Source organism: Toxotes jaculatrix, chromosome 15 (assembly GCF_017976425.1).
Source record: "Toxotes jaculatrix isolate fToxJac2 chromosome 15, fToxJac2.pri, whole genome shotgun sequence".
NCBI lineage: Eukaryota > Metazoa > Chordata > Actinopteri > Toxotidae > Toxotes > Toxotes jaculatrix.
In genome coordinates, this window is record NC_054408.1 from 17,124,201 (window position 1) to 17,139,412 (window position 15,212).

The following is a 15,212-nucleotide window of genomic DNA, read 5'->3' on the forward strand; positions in this document are numbered from 1 at the left end:
ACAGTAGACGATCCAACACTAGCTGAAGCTGAAGTATTAATTTCATGTTGAAATGCTAAAGCTTAAAGTTAATTAATTAATCCCTATTATCCCACTATGTTTGATGTTTTCGGAAAAAAAGCTCTGAGAAACAGCAGACAGACAAAGTTGAGGACTAGTTTGTAGTGAACCTTGCATGTAGTAAGTTGAAGATTAAAATATTTCCCTCAGGAGCTGCTTGAGACTAAAAGTGAGTTTAAAGGAGAGTGAATATTTTAAAAGCACAACACCAAATTAATGCTAATGTTGCTCTGTGTTTGCTGGGGATGTAAATAGACAACTGTTTCCTAACTGGTTTGCTGTAAGAACTGACAGATGGGTTTATGTCTACCTCTACACACTTCACACCTCATCCTGTCTTCTATTAATAACTTGAACAAACTGCATAGACTTCAGCCATTAGCAGGCTGGTCGCCGATGTACAAATTGTGGTGAGATGAAATAACTAGTAAGTTGTCTGTATAGTATTTCAAGGTCAAATGTCAAAAATGATGGAAACATGAGAAAACCATAACAGCCAACCACTTTACATCCCTGTATGCTGTGAACACAACCTCATAATAAAAATGCAACTGGCAGTGTTATAAACAAGACGTTACATAGATCCCAGATATTGTAATAAATTATGGCAAATAATAAATTACTCTATGACGATAAAGTTAGTGTCAGAATTCTCCAAGGTAGAAATACTGTGACGACATTAACTTAACTCCTCCTTATTACCTACACCTGTGGTGTGTTTACAGATCTTACCAAGAGCAAAATGTAGAGCAGACCTCTAGTTTGGTAAGTAGACTTAAACTACTGTAGGCATGACTAGTCTTGACCAGTATTATATGACATTGTGTTTCATTGTCTATATTTAAGTTGGTTAGGACTTTATCACACAACTGTTTAATTTTCCTTCTCACAGATGCTGTCGAATCAGATCACTGATTTCCTCAACAAAGACCAAACTACTGAATTCTTTGATTTAGTGTGAGTGGAATGGAGAACAGCACGGTTTCCTTTTACTTTAACTTCACCATGTTTGTGAACATCGGACACTACCAATATCCAGCCTTTGTCTTTTGCCTCCTGCTCTACAGCTTTATTGTCTCTGCTAATCTTGTCATTATACTGGTGATATCACAGGAAAAATTGTTGCATGAGCCCATGTACATGTTTATTGCTTTGTTATCTGTCAACTCTCTGTACGGCTCTGCTGGTTTCTTCCCCAGATTCCTTGTGGACCTCGTGTCCGATTCTCATTTGATCTCACGTCCAGCTTGTTTCACTCAGATCTTTGTCATTTACACATATGCTTCCTGTGAAATGACCATTCTTGGCGTTATGGCTCACGATAGATATGTTGCTGTGTGTGATCCTTTACACTATCACAGAAAGATGACCTCTAAAACTGTTTTTAGCTTGGCAGCAATTGCTTGGAGTTTTCCAGCTTTTGTCCTTACAGCATGCATTTCTTTGTCTGCCAGGCTTCCTTTATGTGGCAACGAGATACAAAAAGTGTTTTGTGCCAACTGGAACGTTGTAAAATTATCATGTGTCACCACTGCTGTCAACAACATTGTAGGTATGCTTTTGACCATAGCTACAGTTTTCCTTCCCCTTTTCTATGTCCTTTATACTTATTTACGAATTGTAATTGTCTGCTGGAAGAAATCAGCAGAATTCAAAGGTAAAGTATTACAGAGCTGTCTGCCACACATGGTTTCATTTGTGATTTACTCCATCACAGGATTTTGTGACATTGCCTTGAGCCGCTATAATCTTGAAGAGATAAACCCATTTGTGGCGGTGATTTTATCGCTGGAGTTTGTCGTCATTCCTCCAGTTCTGAATCCTCTCATATATGGCCTTAAACTACCACACATCAGAAAACACATCTTAAGGATGTTATCAAGGAATAAGAAATAATGAGTCTGAACCACACCACATACAATGACTACGATTCTATTAAACACAGAAGCAGCAGCTATGAATAGTGGGGTGACACTAACAAAAACCATCTGTCATCTTAATTAACTCTCGCAGTTTAGCTAAAGGAGAACTGTGTGCATGCATAACTGTGTCAAATTAATCTGCTACCTGGTTCAAAACACTGAAGTACAGATACTAATGTCTACTTTTAAGATTGACCCTGTAACTCTAATCTTTGTTTCCCTATATAATATTTACTAGTGTGAACGTGTTTTTCCTAATCTTAAAATATGCTGATTGGTGTAAAGTCAGTCATAATATTCTTAACATAATGCTAACACACAAACCAAAGGGTAAAATCATAGCTTCCACTCAACCCTGTTGTCTTTTATGACTAATGCTGCAATCATGCCGTGTCTGCAGAAAGGAAAACCTCGCATTAATTTGACTTGGTTGTGCTCATTATTCCAAGATTTTTACTTCTATTGCTAGCCTTAGTCACACCATATAAAAAGTATAAATTAGCTGTTTTTATTGTGTCTCATATTTGTATCAGTATTTGGGGGATGGTGGTGTTTTTTTAACCTTTAAAAACCAGAAACATAGGATAAAAAGTGTAAGAAATGTGTTTACCTGTTCTAATGTAAACAACCTGTCTGGTTAAATAGCTTACTACCTACATTGCATCCAACCATGGGACATATCAGACTAATTTTTTTTGTGAGGTTACACATAAAAAATAAACAAAAACAGGTATCTGAGATAGTGTTAATTTACCAAATACATTAGTCCAAATACAACCTAATTTTTTTTTTTTTTTGCTTGTAAAAGGGACATTTTTAAATACTTAAAAATAAAGCAGAAAACTAAATTCTGTGTTTTTCATGAATTAACAGTCTTATCATTTTTTTTTCTTAGACAAGGGCTAACTAGCCTGCCCCAAGTATGAAACCACGCAAACTTAAGACCCTTTTGTAGGATTCATTTCTTAAAATTAGTTCAGTCAAGAAAGAATTTTCATCCAACTCATGGAGTCAATACGAGGGCATCTCCATTTGTAGTGAGGGTTGTTATTACAAGATGTGCTGTCAATGTCTGTCATGAGCTACTGACACACCATAGACTATGAAAACTAATTAGCCTAGTTTGCTAATATTAGCACTCATTCCCACTGTTTAATTATGTTATGTCAACACCTACTGAAGGAGCGTCAGCTCTCACTGCTGTGGCCCTCTGCACATGCACGTTAGTTTTTCTTCTGCTGACTCTGCAACCAGAAGCCGTTGGGATGGCATAATCAGATGGCATACTTTTTTTTAGGCTTTAGGAAAGTTTTAAAAATATAAAACTTCCTTGGATTAAAAAAAAGCATAATAAAAAGAATAACAGTTGACTTTCTGTTTTATTTGACATGTTTTATAAGGATGGTCAACAGGGAAATTTTTTTTGTATTGCAGAGGGCTTTTATTTTTTTAAATTGTGGCCTATCCAACTCTCTATGAATACATTGTGCTTGCACAGTGCTTGTCATCAACGCTGTGAGTGAGCCCACTGTCAGTTCTACCCAAGAATATAGTGGCTCCATCAAACTTTGTTACAGTGATGTCACACAATGCAGCAATGATAGTACTTTATAATAAACATAGATATATATACTCTGAGTTTAAAAGGAAATGCTATACTCTTACATATGAGATGACTCCTTTTCAATGAAAGCAAATTGCAACATCACTGACTGGAAGTTTGAGGTCCCATGTTAACAGCATCATCAAGTGTCACTGCCATGAGAGAATATAAACTCATCACATAAGGGACGGGTAGAGATAGAACAGGATGCCTCTGTTTTTCCTCCCACAAATTAGGCTGTGCAAATGGAATTACTAATATTAAAATGACAAATAAAAACTGATAAAGTGTAATATTTTATGATGGATAATGTTTCAGTAATTACTATGTTTACTCTGTCAGGGTTAAGTGGGACAACAAACTACAGAGTCACTCTCTTTGCTCTCACTTTGCTGTGTTACTGTGTGATCTGGCTGATAAATGTGACCATTACTGTGACAATCATTGTGGATAAAAACCTTCATGAGCCCATGTACATCTTCCTCTGTAATCTGTGCATCAATGGACTCTATGGGACAGCAGGTTTCTATCCTAAATTCCTCAGTGATCTTTTGTCTCCCACTCATGTCATCTCTTATGCTGGATGTCTTGTGCAGGGTTTTGTGTTACACTCTTCAGCTGGTGCTGATTTCTCTATTCTAGTGCTAATGGCCTATGACAGATATGTGGCTATATGTCGACCTCTGGTATACCACTCTGTGATGACTAAAGAAAAAATTGGCATGTTTGTGTTTTTTGCTTGGCTTGTACCTATTTATTTGGTGTTAATGGGGACAATAACAACATCAATACCAAGGTTATGTGGCTCACATATACCAAAAATCTACTGTATTAATTATTTGATTGGTAAATTAGCTTGTTCTGCCTCAGTAGCAAGCATTGTTATTCCAGCTTTTAATTACACTTTTTATTTTTTGCATGTTGTTTTTATTGTTTGGTCTTACATGTGTCTAATCAGAAAATGCATTTTTTCCAGTGAAAACAGAAGCAAGTTTATGCAGACATGTCTGCCACATTTATTATGTTTAATTATAGTTGTGGTTTCTTTACTTTTTGATTTGTTGTACATGAGATTTGGCTCAGAAAAGTTACCAGAAGGCGTCCAGAATTTTATGGCGATAGAATTTCTCATTATTCCTCCAATTATCAATCCCCTCATATATGGTTTAAAGTTGACACAAATAAGAAACAGAATTATACAATTTTTGTGTGCTAGACATAAACTTTAGTTGCTAAATGGGAAGTACTAATGTGGAATCAGTAGAAAGTAAGTTGATATCGTATTTTATCATCTGCCTAAGATGCTTAGTATGGAAGTTCAAATACCACATAGAGGAAATATTTTGTAGCATAATCACTTAACCTTTCATTAATGTTTTTCTTAGTAAAATTGAATTATAATAATAATAATAATAATCTTTAATATACCTATACAACTAAACCGACTAATTTTACCGTGTTTGGTGGAATTGAGGCCAACTGTGACATAAAACTGAATTTAAATGGTGTTGAAATTGAAAGGGTAAATGAAACTAAGTTTTTGGGAGTGATTATAGATCATAAACTGTGTTGGAAGCCACATATAGAATATATCAAAAGGAAATTATCTAAATCAGTTGCTGTTCTTTATGAAGTAAGAGATTTGTTAAATAAGAAATGTCTGCATGTACTGTATTCTTCACTTGTTCTGCCTTACATGTCATATTGTGCTTTAGTTTGGGGAAATTCATATAAAACAAATATAGACCCAATTATTAAACTCCAGAAAAGAGCCATTAGAATAATAAACAAAGTTGGATACCAACAACCAACTAATCAATTGTTTATAGGATCCTCTATTTTGAAATTTATGGATATTGTGTATTTACAGACACTTGGGGTGCTTTTTCGGGTGGTGAAAAATAGCGTTCCTATTTTCATTCAGACTCTATTTAAATTAAGAGAAGGAAATTATCATTTAAGAGGATTGTTTATGTTTGAAATGTGCAAAGTGAGAACAAATATAAAATATAGATGTTTCAAATTGTGGAATAGACTTAAAGATGAATTGAAATTATGTAGTTCCCTGTTGGAGTTTAAGAAAACTTTAAAATGTAATTAATTCCTATAATGTGAGTCGATAAAATGCAAAGCAGTCAAGGATTAGAATTTAGGTGTAATGTGGTAGGTGTAATGTAGTTCTTGTATTTTATTTTATTTTTCTTTGTTTTACTGTTGATATTCTGGGTTATTCCTTGGATGGTATAGGAAAAGCAATAATAAGCTTTGTGCTTCAGCCTATTCTTTTTCGGTTATTGACTGTGACATTTGTGTGAAATGATCTTTGTTTATTTTATAAGATGTTTGTAACTGAAATAAAATTGAAAATTGAACGTACATGCTCTGTGTCAGTACCTTTGTCTGTCTTATCTTAAATAAATGTGCTATTAAAGTTATATCTTCCTCTGTAATCTGTGCATCAATGGACTCTATGGGACAGCAGGTTTCTATCCTAAATTCCTCAGTGATCTTTTGTCTCTCACTCATGTCATCTCTTATGCTGGATGTCTTGTGCAGGGTTTTGTGTTGCACTCTTCAGCTCGTGCTGATTTCTCTATTCTATTGCTAACGGGCTATGACAGATAAGTGGTTATATGCTGAGCTCTACTTTATTTGTGTTAAAGGGTAGATTAACAATCTCATTATCAAGGTTATGTGGCGCACATGTTTATAATATTGCTTTTCAGTTTTTAATTATACTTACACACACACACAGATATAGATAGATATAGATACAGCCCTCAAGAACCAAGACCTCTTTGTTTCATCAGTCGACCCAAAGAGTGCGTTTAATCTGTCCATGACTGTTCAGTTCCTCATGTTTCTTGCCCTATTTGACTTCTATGTTGCCACATCCCCAAATCTCAGCAATTAACTTGTTGACTAGAGTCAATATTAACCATAGGAGTGAGGGCCAAAACCACAAAAATGAGGTCCACATTGTAATAACGTGGACTTTAATTGTGCAAGCATATGTATAAAAGCTGTTCAAAATAAACCATTCTCCTGATGCCAAACTCACTTACAAAAAAAAAAATCACACTCATAGGCATTTTGTTCTGCATCAGAACTAACATTTCTCCATTAACTGTATCTGACTATATGTTGAAATATTCATAGGGTTCTGATCCATTTGCTATGAACCTAAAGAAACTATTTTTAGTTACGTCTCTCCAACACTGCAACTTGAATTCTCAGTTTGTGTTGAGTCATCAGAGAGAGCTGATTTAAACAGAAGAACCAACACTGGTAAGGTCAGAGTCAGAGACACTCAGCTCAGGATGCTCACTGCCCCACCAGCAACCCAGGAACATGCTTTTCAAAGATGTTTCTCAGAAATGACACCTTATAATCTGCACAGGTTGAAACAAGCTTTAAATGAATGAAATTGTGCCAGTTTCCAGCAGGGTTTAATGGATAATGTTTCTGTACTAGCATTTTTTATGCTTTCAGGACTGAATTACACAGTGCAACACAGGATCATTCTGTTTGCTCTCACTTTACTGTGTTATGCAGCAATTTGGATAGTAAATCTTGTTCTCATCATAACCATCGTTGTGGACCGGAAACTTCATGAGCCTATGTACATCTTCCTCTGTAATCTTTGTATTAATGGACTTTATGGGACAGTGGGCTTTTACCCAAAGTTCCTCACCGATCTTCTATCTCCCTCTCATGTCATCTCTTATGCTGGATGCCTTCTGCAGAGTTTTGTGATACACTCATCATCTGGAAGTGAGTTATCCATTCTAGCTGTTATGGCATACGACAGATATGTGGCTATGTGCCAGCCACTAATGTACCACGCTGTTATGACTACACAGAGAATATCTCTGTTAGTGGCTTTCTCTTGGCTCTTACCTCTTTTTTGCATGTTCAGTAACACAATGACAATTTTTCAGACAAAATTGTGTGACTCACACATACCTAAACTTTACTGCTCAAATGCACTAATTGGTAAACTGGCTTGCAATACCTCTGCAGCAAATACTGGTGTTGCATATTTCAACATTGCAATTTACATTGTTCACTTTTTCTTTCTTGTGTTGTCTTATATGCATCTGGTGAAAACATGCCTAACATCCAAAGAGAGCAGGAAGAAGTTTAAGCAAACATGTGTTCCACATTTAGTCTCTTTGTTCAATTTTGCCTTTGCTGTGTTGTTTGATTTAATGTACACTCGGTTTGGTTTGGGAATGTCATCACAGAGCCTTCAGAACTTCATGGCCATAGAATTTATTTTAATTCCTCCACTTGTGAATCCTCTGGTTTACGGGTTAAAACTGACCAAAATTCGAAACAGAATTTTTGTTTTTTTTCAACAACAGAAAGAAAGTGTCCTGTCAGGGTAGACTGACTGAGGTGAGGGAATGTTTAAATTCATTCGGAATAATAAAATCATGTAACATGTCTATCTCTTTTCTGTCCTGTTTTTCAAATGTAATATTATTCTTCATTAGCACAAAGCCACAACCCTGCCCTATCCCATTACTTGCAGACATGACATGAAATACTTAATGAAAAAAATGACTGTGGTTTGGTTGCTTTGATTAGTTTGGAAGGGAGAGGTTATCAGAACTGAAATGAACTCAACCATAATTATCACTGTTATACATAACATAATCTAAAGCTTCTCTCTGCTAAAATGTGCACCAGCAACCTCCATACGGGAAAATGCAAAGCTGACCATCTTCAAATCTCTGTCTGCCAAGTTATCTGATGTGTGCCTTGGTTTAGTTGGTTTAGTTAACTGCAGCAGATGAGGACAAAGCCAAGGAGGAAGCTTTAGACGCATATTAATGTGTATTTTCTGTGCTTGTTATCTGTCTGTTCTATATCGTATCATCTCCATTGTGTTACACATTCAATACGTACAGGGAATGATCCCTCTGCTGTCAGGGTATGTGACAGTTTACACCTGTGCTGGTGCAGAATCACTGAATCCATGTTGTGATTTTAAAATAGAGAGAAAGTTAGTGTGCCTGTGGTTCCAGAGTTAGATCCACTAACTAATTACGGTCTGGGAGTGTAATCTGTGGCCAGCCTCCCTGGATTGCTATTTCCCTTGTTTGACTTTACTCTGATGGCTCTACTTTTACAGTGTCTACCTGGCAGTTCTGGCTGCTGTGACTCCATTTACTGGTGTTTTGCTTTGAAGGTTTCATGAACTAACATGCTTGGTTCAGTTCAGTTCAGTTCAGTTCTGATCTTTATTGTCCCACAAGAGGAAACTCTTTTTGGATAAAGGCCACATAAAACACAAATATGAAACATGAACTCAATAACAAAACAATAAGGTAATAACAGTAACATTGCTGGTATATGCATGAAATCCAGTATAGAAAATGTGTTGGTGTGTGATAAAAGCAAGGAAGACAACAATAAGAAGAATAAATGAAATGTGTTAAATGAGAACCAATTTAAATGTGCCTTGTGCTCAACATGGGGTTTGCTGGCACATCTGTGCCTCTGAAATGAATATGCAGAAGTGCTACAGAAGCCTGTTGCTAAAAGTCACACATTAGTCCATGTTGAGAGCAGACCCAGTCAGCCAATACCACTTCTCTCCTTCCTCTTTCTCGCTTTAAAGACATGTGCCTCACTGAACATCAGTCAACGCACCACACAAACTGAATAGTGTTGTCTGGAAGTGGTATTGAATAACTGTATTATGATTATCTAATTGTATTACCTTTATATTATCTAATTGTATTACCTTTTTAGAAATTTATGCAGACGTGTGTGATCCATTTGCCTCTTTAGTCACTTTTGCAGTTGTGAGAATTTTGGTTTTGACATGATGTACATGTGATTTGGCTCCACAGATTTACCTCACAGCCTTCAAAATTTAATCTCTATAAAATTTCTCCTGATTCCTCCTCTAATGAATGGATTTAAACTGAACAAAATATGAAACAGCATTAATTCTCTAATTTTATTTAATATAACAAAAACAAGTCCACTCAATATATCATGATCTCTGGTTCATGCTTCTTCTGAAAATCTCTCTAGAATGGCTACAGGCCTCATATATACAGGGTCCTATATATGTTGACCAACAAAGTGTTCAACTTTACAGTATTTGTTAAACTTCAACCAGTAATTTAAAATAAAGTTATACGTTGGGAAATATCAGTCTGCATAAGCTTCAAAGTTCTAATAAAATGCATGTGACTCCATATGTTGAAAAAACCAAGAACACATAAGATAAACCTACAGCCTTGTTAAAGTATCCAAGATTTGTTATACGTTGACAACTGATTTAACACTGAGGGTGTTATTGAAATAAAACTTGAACTTACAGTGGTCAACAGTGGAACAAAGTAGTTAGGCCCTGGACACCCACAGGTATTTTCAGTTATTGTGGCTGATCAGACCTCGGCTCAGGTTAAAGTGTGTTGGATCCAAGCTGGTAATAGGTCACCAGAGTTTACTAAGGGATTTGTCAATGAAGCCTGGTCTGTGAGAAAAGGTCAGAGCAGCCAAAATATATGAACATACCTGTGTAGGTGCACTTGTGTAGACTGTAAAGACTTTATGCCTCTGAGGTGAAACTCAAAATGAATATAAACTCTACAATCAAAATCAGTTTGCTAGTTGTGTTGCCTACTCAGCCTGTGAAAGCAGTTGTATAATGTCTTCAGTTGCTCTGAAGGAGCTTCGTCAAGTTTCAGTAAATAACTCATCCAGGTCAGGTAAGAGTGCACTGTGTTAGGACATATTAGCTCACTACTCACATTACATACACAGAGAGAACCAGAAACATATTCATATTTTCATACATGTTGCATGTAGCACACATGTACACATATACTGAGGTAAGCAGGCCTCATGTTCAAGAAAACATTTTCAGGAAAGTCCCAGACATCAAAATATAGCAAATGCATTTATTTCCTTAACCAGGGATGAAGGATACTGTATGTACATGACAACATTACATCTGTTGCACTGCTTCTTTCTAGCAAACAATGTTTATCTGTTTTGTTCCTGTTAAAAAAAAAATAATAATAACTTTGAGTTGCTAAACTAAAGAGGTCATTTTCTTCCACCACGAACTAAACACAGAATTCGGTTTCGTATTTTGGTCAGTTTAAATCCATATATTAATGGATTCATAAGTGGAGGAATAAGGAGAAATTCTATAGAGATGAAGTTTTGAAGGCTTTGAGGTAAATCTGCCGAGCCAAATCTCATGTACATCAAATCAAATAATATAACAACAATGAAGGTAATTAAAGAAATTAAATGGGGAACACATGTCTGCATAAACTTGACCCTGTCATCTTTGGACTTTGCACATTTTCTAACAAGATGCATGTAAGTCCAAATTATGAAAAAGCCGTGAAACACATAGATGAAAATTGTCAGATATGCAAATACACTATTTGGAAAGGTGTCAGCTTCATGGCAAACAAGTTTAACAATAATCCAGTTCACACAAAAGATTTTCTGCATGTTTGAACCACATAACTTTAGCCTTGACGTTAGCATAACATTGATGGAGAAAATACAGAAAGGTGTTAGCCAGGAGAAACACACGAGCTGACAGAGCCTCCTCTTAGACATAAAGGAGTGGTAGTGCAGTGGTCGACATATAGCCTCATACCTGTCGTAAGCCATAACTGCGAGAATGGACAAATCACAGCAAGCAAATGAGTACATGACAAAAGCCTGTAAAAGACATCCTTCATATGAGATTTCTTGAGACGACGACAGGAGATCTAAAAGGAATTTGGGGTAGAAACCTGTGGTCCCATAAAGTCCATTAATGCAAAAACTGTACAGTAAGATGTACATTGGTTCATGCAGGTTTTCATCTGTGATAATGACAGCGATGAGAGAGATATTGAAAAACAAAATCACACAATAGTACAGTAAAGTGAGTGAGAAGATACTAATTCTGTAATTCATTGTCTCATTTATACCTGAGAGAACAAAGCTTCTTACAGAGGAAACATTTTCCATCATCACAGAACAAATTTCCACAGTTCTGCAAATCTTCAAAATCTCAGAGTGAAATTCTACCTCTCTACAACAAGCAGCAAGAAGTTACAGACTGAGAGGTTACGCTGTGCTGCCTGTTCTGACCCTCCTCTGCTTCCACACCATCTATTAATAACAGCTCTGACTGCAACGACAACAACAACAACAACTGGGAATTCAAACTCTAGAAACACTCGTGAAAAAAAACCTCATCAAAACAACCAGGAAATTAATGTCCATGTACTTTTGATCACTTGCCAAAAATATCTGCATTGAATTGTAATGTTTTAAAGAATACTCTGCAATACTCACTTTAATCATAATTATGAGTAATTTGTCTGAACATCAATGTTTATTAATGTATTAAATCACCAGAAACAAATTGTAACTATGGGATAAAACATAGTTTTGATTATTTTGAAATGAATTATGAAAAACAGATTATTCAGCGCAGGGAGGTTAGAAGTTAGGTATTTCACTGCTTCCCTCCAGAGCTTCTAGTCTTTGCAGAAGGTTAATAGACACATTTTATTTATATAGGACCAAATCATAACAGAGGTTGTCTCAGTTAGTTATACATACGTATATATGAATCCACACGCTGGATTAATACATTATTGGTCTGAAAAAGAGGACCCTAACAGGTGTATCAGGACGATAGCGGCCCCAGAGGTTTAGGGAGCAGGAACTGATCCATAAGTTGGTTGCAGCCAATCGCTGAATGAGAGAAAATATGATGAATATAATATAATAGAGAATATGATGCCACAGTCTGAGCCCCATTTTACATTTTTCATCAAGTACAATGTTGTCTTGGAGGGAATTGGAATCTAGAGTGGTGCAGAGAAATTCAAGTGATGTGGATCCTGCTGTTTTCTCAGAGGAAATATAGACGGAGGAGACAAACGTGAGGGTGGTGAGACCATGTGACAGGATAGAAGGTGAATGACTTGTGAAAGGTTATAAAATATTTTGGGACTGTTCTTGCGATGCCAGAGCCAGAGGTCAGATCAGATGAACAGCTTGTACTGGCAGAAATTCAAAGGCCATAGTGATGTCAGCTTTTGCCAGCCAAGTGTCATGACCTACAAGATGGATGTGATTAGCAGTGTTATAATGCTTTAAGAAATCTGGACTGGGACTAAGCTGTTAATGCTGAGTGTTGAGGAACCATGGGCAGAAGAAAGATCAATGACTAATCTCTTCTTTACAGAGTAGTTTCTGGAAAAGGAGGACCAGCCAACTGGTCTGTCAGGAAGACTTCCTTGACTTCACTGGCAAGGAGTTTGTCCATTGTGTCAGACAAGAATTGACTAAAGATTCTGGCAAGTGAATGATCAGCAACAACTTCAATACCTACCCATGTGTAGGAAACAAACTTCGGTCTGGATGGCTTCGGGGCTGAGTTGAGGGTGTGGGCTTTAATTGGTGTTGTGAGGTATTCAGACAGGTCAGGTGGGGATGTGAGGGCACCTGGATCTGGCAAGGACACATCTGGAGTCTCTGGATTTTTTTCTGAAACGGAAAAAAACAATGTTATAATGAACATCATGTGAATGGTAATTTAACTTACTCTTTAAAACCTTTAGCACAATTCATTTCGACATCACTTGACATTGTAACAAGTCCTTCAAATTAAAAGACAAAAATTGTTAAAATGAGCCATTTCAGTATTTTCTGATCTGACACCCTAGAGGAAGCATGGCTTGTCAAAAACTGTTACTCATGACTGCTAAAAGAATAATTCATACAACTGTTTATTGAGCTTTTCTTCATGACAGACATGAGTCATAATCAACACCACCACTGGAGGTTCTAGTCAGGTAAATATAAACAACTGACAGAGCCAGTTTCAGTGTGAGGAGTCTGTCATATTGATAATCCTTTTCTCATAATTCATTTCAAAATAATCAAGTTAGTTTTAGTCCCATAGTTAAATTTTTTTTTTGTTGTGATTTACTACATTATTAAATATTGATGTTCAAATTTACTCATAATTATGATTAAAGTGAGTATTGCAGAGCATTCTTTAAAACATTACAATTCAATGCAGATATTTTTGGCAAGTGATCAAAAGTACATGGACATTAATTTCCTGGTTGTTTTGATGAGGTTTTTTCATGAGTGTTTCTAGAGTTTGAATTCCCAGTTGTTGTTGTTGTTGTTGTCGTTGCAGTCAGAGCTGTTATTAATAGATGGTGTGGAAGCAGAGGAGGGTCAGAACAGGCAGCACAGCGTAACCTCTCAGTCTGTAACTTCTTGCTGCTTGTTGTAGAGAGGTAGAATTTCACTCTGAGATTTTGAAGATTTGCAGAACTGTGGAAATTTGTTCTGTGATGATGGAAAATGTTTCCTCTGTAAGAAGCTTTGTTCTTTCAGGGATAAATGAGACAATGAATTACAGAATTAGTATCTTCTCACTCACTTTACTGTACTATTGTGTGATTTTGTTTTTCAATATCTCTCTCATCGCTGTCATTATCACAGATGAAAACCTGCATGAACCAATGTACATCTTACTGTGCAGTTTTTGCATTAATGGACTTTATGGGACCACAGGTTTCTACCCCAAATTCCTTTTAGATCTCCTGTCGTCGTCTCAAGAAATCTCATATGAAGGATGTCTTTTACAGGCTTTTGTCATGTACTCATTTGCTTGCTGTGATTTGTCCATTCTCGCAGTTATGGCCTACGACAGGTATGTGGCTATATGTCAACCACTGCACTACCACTCCTTTATGTCTAAGAGGAGGCTCTGTCAGCTCGTGTGTTTCTCCTGGCTAACACCTTTCTGTATTTTCTCCATCAGTATTATTCTAACATCTACACTGAAATTATGTAGTTCGAAAATTCAGAAAATCTTTTGTGTGAACTGGATTATTGTTAAACTTGCTTGCCCTGACACTGACACCTCTTCTAATAGTGTATTTGCATATCTGACAATTTTCATCTATGTGTTTCACGGCTTTTTCATAATTTGGACTTACATGCATCTTGTAAGAAAATGTGCAAAGTCCAAAGATGACAGGGTCAAGTTTATGCAGACATGTGTTCCCCATTTAATTTCTTTAATTACCTTCCTTGTTGTAATAGTATTTGATTTGATGTACATGAGATTTGGCTCTGCAGATTTACCTCAAAGCCTTCAAAACTTCATCTCTATAGAATTTCTCCTTATTCCTCCACTTATGAATCCATTAATATATGGATTTAAACTGACCAAAATACGAAACCGAATTCTGTGTTTAGTTCGTGGTGGAAGAAAATGACCTCTTTAGTTTAGCAACTCAAATTCAATTCTTCTTATTTTTATTTGTCTTATTTTTAACAGGATCAATACAGATAAACATTTTTTGCAAGAAAGCAGCAGTGCAACAGATGTAATGTTGTCGTGTACATAGAGTATCCTTCATCCCTGGTTAGGGATTTTAATGTGCTTTTTGGCTTTAGGATTTATTATGATGTTCCTGAAAATGTTTTCTCGAACATGAGGCCTGCTTACCTCAGTATATGTTTACGAACAAACATTTCACTTCTCAGTTTTTGTTCATTTCTGGTGTGCTACATGTAACGTAGTGTATGAATATGTTTCTGGTTCTGTCTGT

At 36.3% G+C, this 15,212-nt stretch overlaps 5 protein-coding genes across 5 annotated transcripts; 4 read left to right on the plus strand and 1 right to left on the minus strand.

Moving 5' to 3' along the window:
• The first annotated feature begins 1,026 nt into the window (after positions 1-1,026).
• Positions 1,027-1,956, plus strand: LOC121194863 (olfactory receptor 10J4-like). The gene has a single exon (XM_041057954.1). The coding sequence runs from the start codon at positions 1,027-1,029 to the stop codon at positions 1,954-1,956; it is 930 nt and encodes a 309-aa protein (XP_040913888.1).
• Positions 1,957-3,884: 1,928 nt separating this feature from the next.
• LOC121194555 (olfactory receptor 4P4-like) lies at positions 3,885-4,814 on the plus strand. The gene has a single exon (XM_041057491.1). It carries the CDS (start codon positions 3,885-3,887, stop codon positions 4,812-4,814), a length of 930 nt encoding a protein of 309 aa, XP_040913425.1.
• A 2,223-nt stretch (positions 4,815-7,037) lies between these two features.
• LOC121194867 (olfactory receptor 6N2-like) lies at positions 7,038-7,976 on the plus strand. Its single transcript, XM_041057984.1, has one exon. The coding sequence runs from the start codon at positions 7,038-7,040 to the stop codon at positions 7,974-7,976; it is 939 nt and encodes a 312-aa protein (XP_040913918.1).
• Positions 7,977-10,659: 2,683 nt separating this feature from the next.
• LOC121194203 (olfactory receptor 4M1-like) lies at positions 10,660-11,592 on the minus strand. The gene has a single exon (XM_041056910.1). The coding sequence runs from the start codon at positions 11,590-11,592 to the stop codon at positions 10,660-10,662; it is 933 nt and encodes a 310-aa protein (XP_040912844.1).
• A 2,351-nt stretch (positions 11,593-13,943) lies between these two features.
• Positions 13,944-14,876, plus strand: LOC121194202 (olfactory receptor 142-like). Its single transcript, XM_041056909.1, has one exon. It carries the CDS (start codon positions 13,944-13,946, stop codon positions 14,874-14,876), a length of 933 nt encoding a protein of 310 aa, XP_040912843.1.
• The last annotated feature ends 336 nt before the right edge of the window (positions 14,877-15,212 follow it).

Excerpts from the sequence above, each read along its gene's own strand:
- LOC121194203 (XM_041056910.1), bottom strand. The coding sequence starts at position 11,592 with ATGATGGAAAATGTTTCCTCTGTAAGAAGCTTTGTTCTCTCAGGTATA.
- LOC121194202 (XM_041056909.1), top strand. The coding sequence starts at position 13,944 with ATGATGGAAAATGTTTCCTCTGTAAGAAGCTTTGTTCTTTCAGGGATA.
- LOC121194863 (XM_041057954.1), top strand. The coding sequence starts at position 1,027 with ATGGAGAACAGCACGGTTTCCTTTTACTTTAACTTCACCATGTTTGTG.
- LOC121194555 (XM_041057491.1), top strand. The coding sequence starts at position 3,885 with ATGATGGATAATGTTTCAGTAATTACTATGTTTACTCTGTCAGGGTTA.
- LOC121194867 (XM_041057984.1), top strand. The coding sequence starts at position 7,038 with ATGGATAATGTTTCTGTACTAGCATTTTTTATGCTTTCAGGACTGAAT.